Source organism: Capra hircus, unplaced genomic scaffold (assembly GCF_001704415.2).
Source record: "Capra hircus breed San Clemente unplaced genomic scaffold, ASM170441v1, whole genome shotgun sequence".
Classification (NCBI taxonomy): Eukaryota; Metazoa; Chordata; class Mammalia; order Artiodactyla; family Bovidae; genus Capra; species Capra hircus.
The window spans coordinates 5,060-14,551 of NW_017214614.1; the positions used below are offsets into that span (position 1 = coordinate 5,060).

General features: G+C 58.9%; 1 protein-coding gene across 1 annotated transcript; it reads left to right on the forward strand.

Moving 5' to 3' along the window:
* The first annotated feature begins 1,749 nt into the window (after window positions 1–1,749).
* LOC108635371 lies at window positions 1,750–4,436 on the forward strand. Its single transcript, XM_018045536.1, has 3 exons — window positions 1,750–1,755; window positions 2,026–2,450; window positions 2,741–4,436. Exons 1-3 carry the CDS (start codon window positions 1,750–1,752, stop codon window positions 3,045–3,047), a joined length of 738 nt encoding a protein of 245 aa, XP_017901025.1. The 3' UTR covers window positions 3,048–4,436.
* Window positions 4,437–9,492: the final 5,056 nt, after the last annotated feature.

Here is a 9,492-nt window from a genome sequence, read left to right on the forward strand (position 1 = left end):
ACGGAACACATGAGGGGTGGCCAGAGGAGGGAGCGGGGGAGACGGTGGCGGGGGGTGGGGTGGGGGAGAGAACGAGCGAACGAGCGCCACGGGCGAGGGAGACAGAGGACGCGGGGCGACCTTCCACCCGGGGAGTCCAGGGGTCACGGGCGCGTCACGACACCAGACGTCATCTGCCGTGACACCGAGCGGTGACGGACGGTCCCTCACTAGATGCATCCTGGTGATCTCTGTGTCATGCGCTGCACTCGGAAACACCGTCGGGACAGCTGAAAAGGAACGGGGGAACAACACACGAGGGGAAAAAAAAAAAAAAAGAGGGGGGGAAGGAAGCAGGACGGGAGGAAGGAAAGAAGGCGAAAGGAAACGTTGGCCGTCGGTGAGAGGTCCATTTGAGAAGAGCGGGACTTGCGTGTGTGTGGAGGGGCGGGGAGTGGGGAGGCGGGGGGAGAAACTAGGGTGAGTAGGAGGACGGGGAGCGGGAGGAGGAGAGAGAAAAGGACCGATGGCCTCGAGGGCGAGGGGGAGATCAAGGATCCAAAGAGTGGGCAGGACGGTCAGGTGAGCGCCATAGGGAAAGGAAAGGAAGCCAACCCACGAACACCCTCCCCACGGTGGTTGTGTTCAGTCCGAGATCAAGATGTGGGTAGCACGGTGTCCTCCAGCACACAGGGACACACAGGCCTCCCTTGGCGTGGGAGTTCAGGATCACCCTGAAAGCCGAAGCCGTTCTGTTCATCCACGGCTGACAAGTACCATGGTCCCACGACATTCACACATCCTAGCGAACCATCGAAAGACTCTCTCACTCACTCGCCATGAAACACGGAGAGAACAGAAAAGGAGCGACACGACGGTGGCTGGCCGGCCGGCCGGCCGGCCGGCCGGCTGGATTCCCATGAGAGTCTGAGGATGGAGCACAGACGTGGACAGAAAAGCATCCGATTCCCTTTGGTCAAGAAGCGGTCTCGCCTTCTGTGCCTGGTGTCTTTCCTACGTCTGGATGATTCCCTCCCCCACCCCACCCCACCCCACCCCACCCCGCTCCCAGCTTGAAGGTGCTCTCAAGGTCCCGCCGGAACGCTCTCTCTTCGGAGCGCCCTTCTGAAGGGGAACGTTTCTCTTCCACGTCATCGCCCCCGAGACAGCTTCAGCCTGGCCCTCCCCTCCACCCCCCGCCTCCCTCTCTGCCTCCTGCTCCTCTTCCTCCTCCTCTGAACTCTTGAGCTCTCCTCGCACCGGCCTCTCACCCCACACGGTGGCAGTGTCGGCCTAGGTACGCTCGGGCGTCTCTCCTCCCCGCATCCCAGCGGACTGCCACTGGCTCTCGACCGCGTCGTCCTGGGACCATGTGTCCCCTGGCCTTTTCTGCGGGTGGGGGAGACCCGGACGGGCCGGGGCCAGGCGGGGGTGTGGGGGAGCCTGCATGCGGGGGGAAGGGTGGGGGCAGAGAGGAGGAGGAGGAGGACGAGGAGGAGGAGGACGAGGAGGAGGAGGAGGAGGAGGACGAGGAGGAGGAACGACACCACTCCCCAGTGCCAGTGTGTGCCTGTGGCCCGGGAAACAGACGACGCCCCGGGCTGGCTCCGAAAAGGGGATCGGTCACGAGATCGGGCGCGTGTGTTCTTTGCAGAGGCCCTGCAGATCGAACAGGCAGGGGCAAGGATGGGGCTTCCCGCACCGAGCACGGTTCCCCCGTCGTGGAAACAGGCGTCTGTCCCACCGGGCGGGGCTTCGGCTCTCGGTGCGATGTCCGCAAGCCGTGGCCGCTGAAACGTGCGCACGCTGGAGCCGCCGCCGTGCAGAGGGAGATCTCATCCGGCTCCTCGTGTCCTTCCAGTGAGCAGGCCGGGATCTCGGGAAGAACAGAAAGCCAGAGAGTCGCACGAACCGGAGCGTCACGCTTTCAGAAGCCAAGGGAACCAGAAATGAGGTTCACTCGCGTGTGGGTCTGTCTTTCCACGGGACGAATCCTCTCTTGGAGCAGATGAGGGTTCCGGGGATCCCGTGGAGCAGAGAGGATAGAGAGTCCCCTCAGGTCCCCTGCTCCTCCCATGCACGCGCACGCTCCCCAACGGTCCTAGGAACAGCCTGCCCCAGAGGAGCGTGCTGGCCACAACCCACCTCCACGGAGACGGAGACGGCAGTGTCCGTCCGCGTCAGTCACCCTCGTCCAGAGTCCCCGGGCCGTGTGCCCTCGCCTTCACGCCTGGCACCGTCCGTTCTGTAGGTTTGTGTCGAACCTGCCCGGAGCCCTGTGGCATCGTCCCGGATCAGGGGTTCGGTGGAAAACACCCTGTCCCCCTGCCTCCTCGGCAGGTGGATCCTTCACCACTGGACCACCAGGCAGGGAAGTCCCTTCACAGCCTTCTAAAAGCATCTACCCTGAAACAGTCCACGTCGTCCTCCAAACATCACTGGACCATCACGACGGAAAGGAAGGAAACGATGTGAGTTCAAGAATGTCTTCACTCCTCAGTGCTTCTTGCTTTAGAACCACGAAGGCCTCTCTCTCTCTCTCTCTCTCTCTCTCTCTCTCTCTCTCTCTCTCTCTCTCTCTCTCTCACACACACACACACACACACACACACACACACACACACACACACACACACACACACACACACACAGAGGGGGGCTCATCGTCCAAAAGAAACCAACTGTTGTGTTTCTCCATCCCCCTTGTTGTGGCTAGTCAAAGGAGCTGATCTCACGTGGAATCCGATGTCTTCTTCTCTAGGACACTTCAAGAAGCAGCAAGAGTGCCGGTCTGTGAGAAACGAAGGTCAACCCTTCACGATGCAATCCCTTTTCCGGGCCTGATCGTTCAGAAACTCTCCCATCCCAAGCGGGGGACGGCAGGATATCCATCTCGAGTTTGGGACGGGGGCTTCCCCGGCGGCTCCGTAGGAAACCGTCCCGTGCCCACGCAGGAAACACGGGTTTCATCCCCGGCCCGGGACGATCCCACGTGCTACAGAGCCACGAAGCCCATAGGCCTCGCCGACGGAATCCGTGCTCTAGATCCTGGCCACTGCGAGCGCTGAGCCCACACCCAGCAGCCGCTGAAGCCCACGTGCCCCAGTGCCCACGCTCCCCAAGAGGAACCACAGCCACGAGAAGCCCAGACACACAACCGCAGAGCGGCCCCCTCCTCCGCGGAGAGAGAACCGCTCGCACAGCCGTGAAGACACGGCACACCCCCACAGAGATCAGAGACGTCCCACGATTTGAAAGCAATACGGGGTCTAGGATGGGACGCCGTCGGCCAATACCTCGTCCCATCCCTCGGGAAGCTCGCCGACTCCGCGGTCGATGAGATCAAGAAACCGCAGCTCACCGTGCCATCGGAAGTGCGGGAAGCTCTCCCTGCAGTGCTGAGAGCCCAGTGGAGACGTGACCCGCGGGGACCGTGAGCGTGCCTGTTCTCGGGAAGAAGTCCTTCCCGGTCCGGGCTCTGGAGATCGGCCCACGCGGACCCGCAGACAGCGGACGGCCATCCCTCTCGGCTCCCTGCAGGCTCACGGGTCCAGGCGTGCAGTGCCCCCGGCATCTGCTCGCATCTTCGGGGCCCGTCTCCCCCGCCGCGCTCCACTCACTTTGAATCCTTCTCCCCTCTCGTCTGACATGTTCTCTTTCCCGTGCGACTCTTCCTGGCTCCCCAGGCACCACTTCGCATCGTTCTCTTCTCATCGCACTCGTCTCGTGGAAAGAATTCCACGTCTCTCTGCTCTGGTCCCCAAGGAGTCTGTCATCGCTCCATTCATCTGGGGATCGACTGGCACCCAGGCAACCCGGGCCCACGAAAACCGGGGCTCCGTGTGGATGGGACGACTTGCCGACGACCGCGGGGGGGGTGGGGGGTGGGCGGCTCGTGGACGTGGAAAGCTGGCACCGGGGAGTCGTCCTGCGGACACACCCTCGGGCACCATCGCGTTCGCGGGAGCGTTTGGGTTGTCGTCGTGGTCGCCGCCGTATTCCCTGAGACGCGTGCGGTCGCACTGGGAGTCCAACGGCGTCTATGGGAAAAGAATGGATCCTTCCCTGGATCCCCTCAGAAGGACTTCGAAAAGAGTCGTGGTCGAGACGTGATCGATCTTTCCAACACTCTCACTTCTGGGTAGACATCTAAAGAGAAGAGACACGGAAGCGAAATCTCAGAGAGAGATCTGCACTCCCATGTCCACGGCAGCATCAGTCACACGGGTCAAGAGAGGGAAACAGCCCGAGTGTCCATCAAGGGAAGAAGAGGGAAAGAAGACACACGATCCAGACAGAGATCGATCGATAGGTAGAAATAGATGTCCCACGGAGCCACGGGAACGAACGCATTCTTGTCTGGTGATAGCATGGATGTGACTTAGGGCGTGATGCCAAATGAATAAGTCAGGTAGAGAAAGAGAAAGACTTTCTCATGCCACTCACATGCCATGGATGGCCATCCAAAAAAGAAAGAAAGAAAGAAAGAAAGAAGGAAGACGGTCATCACAGAACGGCTGGGGAGGGAGAAATGGGAAGATATTGCATTGATGTAAGGGGGAAAGAAAAAAAAAAAAAACGACTTCACGGATAAGGTACATCTATACTGTATACGTCACAAAGAGCACGGTGATTCTAATGAACAGCGTTATTATTATTGTATGGTACTATCCGGGGAAGGCCATGGCGCCCCACTGCAGTCCTCTTGCCCGGAAAATCCCATGGACGGGAGGAGCCTGGTGGGCCGCAGTCCACGGGGTCGCTCACAGTCGGACACGACTGAGCGACTTCCCTTGCGCGTTTCACTTTCACGCCTTGGAGGCGGACATGGCAACCCACTGCAGTGTTCTTGCCTGGAGAATCCCAGGGACGGGGGTGCCCGGTGGGCTACCGTCTGTGGGGTCGCACAGATTCGGACACGACCGAAGCGACGCAGCAGCAGCAGCAGCAGCAGCAGCAGCAGCAGCAGCAGCAGCAGCAGCAGCAGCAGCAGCAGCAGCATGATCATCTGAGAAAGTTGCCATGACAGTGGACATGAATCCTTCTCCTCCCGTCCAATGGCAGAAGGAAATGGCAACCCACTCTAGGATTCTTGCCTGGAACTGTCCACGGATGGAGGAGCCTGGTAGGCTACAGTCCGTGGCGTCGCAAAGAGTCGAACACGACCGAGTGACTTCCCTTTCTTTCACATCCAGTCATGATCTGTATGGGTTGTGAGAAAGCTATGAGCTACCGCTTGGGTGGTCATTCTTCTTTGGCAACATACAGGTGCCTCTTGTGCCCATTCTGTACACATGAGAACGAAGGATGTCATATGTCCTTCACGAAGGAAATGATATTTCAATACACCTGGAAATTAAACACAGAAAATCACCTAGTTTTCTTGTCTTTCCATGAAGAGTCAGTATCGGCTGCGCCAAAAAAAGAAAAGAAGAGAAAAGAAAAGAGAGGGGGGGGGGGGAAGAAAGAAAAAGAAAGCTTTATTTGGGGGTCTTCGATATGGCCATGCAGGGACACGGGTTTGAATAAAAACCGGGGGAACCTTCCCCAGGAAAGAGTCGGGGGCTTAGAAAGCTGAAACTCCGTGAGGTTGTAAAGCGACCTGAGAGCAATGATGACGGACTGTCATGCAAACAAGGACCCGTGTCTTCTTCCAGGGTAGACAGACCGTCACAAGTGATGTAGGGAAAGGGGAGGGTGTGTGTGATAGGGGTCTTGAATGTCGGGAACACTGTTTCGATGATCCGGAGGCCTCTGTTCCCCAGGAGGTGCTCCGAGTTTCCAGACTGAGACACAGACCTCTTCCTCCACGGCCCTCCCCTTCTCTATTTTGGGGCGGCGCTCTCTTGGCGATGCCGATTCCACTTTGATTTTCCTGTCACATGTCATCCCCTTTTGCCCTCCAAGATACCATTCCCTCATGGGACCTGGTGTATCTTTTTAGAGAGGATTCGAATGAGACACGATCACTCTCCGTCGCGTGGTTTCGGGCACGAACGACCCACACGGGGATCCGTGCCACATCTCTCTCTGCCATCGAGAAAGGCTGTGTGTGGCCAATGACGCCACGGGATCGGCGAGTTCCTCGGGCTCAGCGCTCCCTCGACTTGGCTGCGGTTTCGGTTTCGTTCCCTTCCGTGCTGGCTCGCTTGCTGACCCACACGATCTCTCCGGAGAGGGCGGCCCATCGAAGCGGAAACACAATCGAGGCTGTGTGGATCCTATTCGTGCATCCGACGGGGAGACCCGCGACCTCTACGTGGATCCGTACGCGCGGCCGTGTCGGGCTCAGGAGGACCCTTCGGTTGCTGTCTGGGCGCGCTCTTTGTTGTCCGCGAGCTCGCGCGCCTTTCGGGGACACGGCTGATGGGGACGGACACCGAGCGGCAGGGCGGCGGGCCGGCGTCCCGGCCGAGAGCGGTGCCCCAGAGGACGTCTCAGAGCCGGGGCTGAGACAGCCACCCCTCCCCGGGCCCCCCTCGTCGCCGGGGAGGGGCGGGGTGGGGTGGGGTGGGGTGGGGGGGGGTGTGAGGTTGGGGAGATGGGGTGGGAGCCGGGTCCGGGTGAGCGTGCGCGCGCGCCTGTGTGTGTGTGTGTGTGTGTGTGTGGGTGTGTGTGTGTGTATGTGTGTGTGGGTGTCTGGGTGGGTGGGTGGGTGGGTGGGTGGGGCGGGGAGGGGAGGGGCCGGGACTGGGCTCGGGTTGGGGGTGCACGAGGTGAGGGGACCGTCCCGGTCCCCCTGAGAAGTGAAGGCAGGTTCTGTCCCGCTGAGAACTCCCTGCCTTCAGGCGCGCGAGGGGAGCAGGTTTCTCTCCAATCCCTTTAGGAAACGGTTTTGAAACAGTTTCCAGACAAAAAGGATCACACACTTACACACAACATGTTGACTTGTCATGGCCGGGGCCAGCGTGAGGAACTCCGCCCATGGCCAAGGTCACGAGGAAGGAGGCTTGGCACACGCAAAGGCGTGATCAAGCCTCAGGAAACCCCCCGCTCCCGAGCATCTACCCCCAAAGCCAGAGTCTCCCTAGAAATGAGGAGTCCAGCGGGTCGGTCAGGAACGACGTGGGTGAAGGGTGTTTCACGTGTCGGGCCGATCACGACGGCTCATTCTCGGCCCTGGGGGTGACGAGGGCGTCTCAGGTCAAACCTCTCCGCCGACAGACCAGCTCGCGTGACAGGGTCACCCACCCTCCCGCCACGACGCACACGAGCGTCGCCTCCCTCTCCACCGTACACAGCACAGAGAGTCTGGGAGTCTCTGGAGAGTCTTCACGAGCACAGGGCTTTTCTCACGGTCGAGTCCACGATGGCCGCCAGGCCTCCATATCCTTAGGCACCTGGGAATCGATGAATCCATGTCGTTGGAATGCAGAAAAGGAAAGAGGGGTCGTTCTTAAGGGGAGCAAGACTAGACTTTTTGAGTGAAGGAATGGTCTCTTTGGGAACAGATCCCTGTCCTTTGTGATCCATCCCTGTGTCCTTGCTATGCAAACAGGTCACTCCATCACTCTCCGAAGACGACATAGACCTTCAGGGCAACATCGGGGAAAGGATTTTCGTGGGTTGGGCTGATGGTTGCTGCTCCATCTCCATATTCCCTGCCCTTATCGTGAATATAACTAGCATCGAGGAGACATAAGGAGTCCCCTTTCAGACGACTCATGTGAACTTTGGGTTCGATCCGTTCCTTTCTCGATTTGGAACTCACGACACCCTCACCCTACAGGAATGTCACTTTATCTGGAGGGTGGTGCCTGGTTTAAGAAAAAAAAACACCCTTGGAACACAGAAGTGTTTTGGGGATCAGAAAGAAAGGATCGTCACATGTCAGCAGGCCTCACGGCCAGAAGATTAGGTCACATCCCTAAGACCTGTTTGGTTTTTTTGTTTGCTTGTTTTTGTTTGTTTTTCTCGGTACATTTACGTGAAGCACCTGATTCTGAGAAAGGTCGGGACTCCTGGCCCCCGCGGGACTCTGTATTCATCCCTATATGTCACAGAAGGGATAGAAGCAAACCCCACACGAAAGAAATCGGATCCGTTTCCGGAAAGACTGATACCCGCCATGTCGCTTCTTTCCTGCTCCCCGTTTCTCTGGCCGAATCCCAAGGATTCAGCCTCTTTTCCTCCGCCTCATTTTCCTACGACACTATGCGTTTCTAATCTCTCTATATCTCTGTCATTCGATATGTACGTATCCAAGGACGCCAACGCCGTCCCCACCTTCGAATTCCCTGGATCCGACGGGGGCTGGACCCCGGCAGGAGGCGGCGTGTGGTGGGGCACGCGCAGGTGGTGCTGCGTGGGTGTGGGGGGGGAGGGGTAATGTGTGCGGTGTGTGTATAGGTTCCACGTGAGGGCGAGGTGTGTCGGGTGGGCCACCATGGGTGGTGTGCGTGTGGGATGCGCCAGTGGGTGTGGGGGTGGCCCGTGGCCGGAAGGGGGTGGGGCGTGCAGAGACAGTGGCCCAGAGACACAGCCAGGCAAAGGACAACGCAGCGTGCGTGCGTGTAGGGGGTAGGGGGCAGTGTGTGGTGTGCGGCCCTGTGCGAGCGGGGTGCGAACGGGCTGCGTGTGTGTGTGCGTGTGCGTGTGTGTGTGTGTGTGTGTGTGTGTGTCTGCGTCGGGATGTGTGTGTGCGCGGTGTGCAGGCAGGGTGTGCGTGCGGGCATGCGTGTGGTGTGTGGTGCGCCTGTGGTTGTGGGTGTGGTGGAGGGTGGGTGGCACAGAGACACAGCTGGGCGAAGGACAATGCAGTGTGGGGGGGGGCGGGGCGGGAGAGGTGAGGGGGCGGGGTTCATCATCTGAAAGGTGAAAGGCACAGGGACGCACGCACGGACGCACCCACCCACCACGCATGCACGCACGCAGGCACCCAGCCACGCACCCACCACCCACCCACCCACCTGCCCACGCGCCCGCACGCACGTGCCCGTCCACGCTGTTGTGTGACGAGCTGGGTGGATCTAAGCGTGTGATGACTCTGTCCATCGGGTGGAAATCACAGATCTCAGAGAGGTTAGGATGGGAGCAGGGGCTTTGTCGCAGTGAGACGGACAACACACTGATGATCGACTTAAAGGTCAATAGAGAGGGGTCTGAAACCTCCCAGAAGGAAATCACAGCACTTTATCAAAGTTTGGTGTTACTATTTGTTCTGGCATAGTCACCAAGTGTAAACGGTTCATTTCTGAATGTCATTTCTGTCCCGCTGAGAACTCCCTGCCTTCAGGCGCGCGAGGGGAGCAGGTTTCTCTCCAATCCACGGCCATGCATCGTTTTCGCCCTGTTCAAAAGAAGAAAAAAAAAAAAAAGACCAAAACGTATTTGTTTATCTCAGCCTGTTTTCTGGGCCGAGGCCAAAGACCTCTTCAAGCGTGTCCAAAGGATCTGACAGGATGGGAGGGAGGGTGCAGGTCAAGAGATCCACAGAATCTGTCACAGCTGTGACTCGGGCCTTTTTCAGAAACAGGCCCATTTGGATGATTCCCTGGACAGGAGTCACCCCAG

What these genes read in the sequence shown, in the direction of transcription:
- LOC108635371 (XM_018045536.1), top strand. An exon ending in ACGGAAAGGAAGGAAACGAT is followed by an intron (nt 2,451 to 2,740) that starts GTGAGTTCAAGA and finishes CTTCTTCTCTAG; the next exon opens with GACACTTCAAGAAGCAGCAA.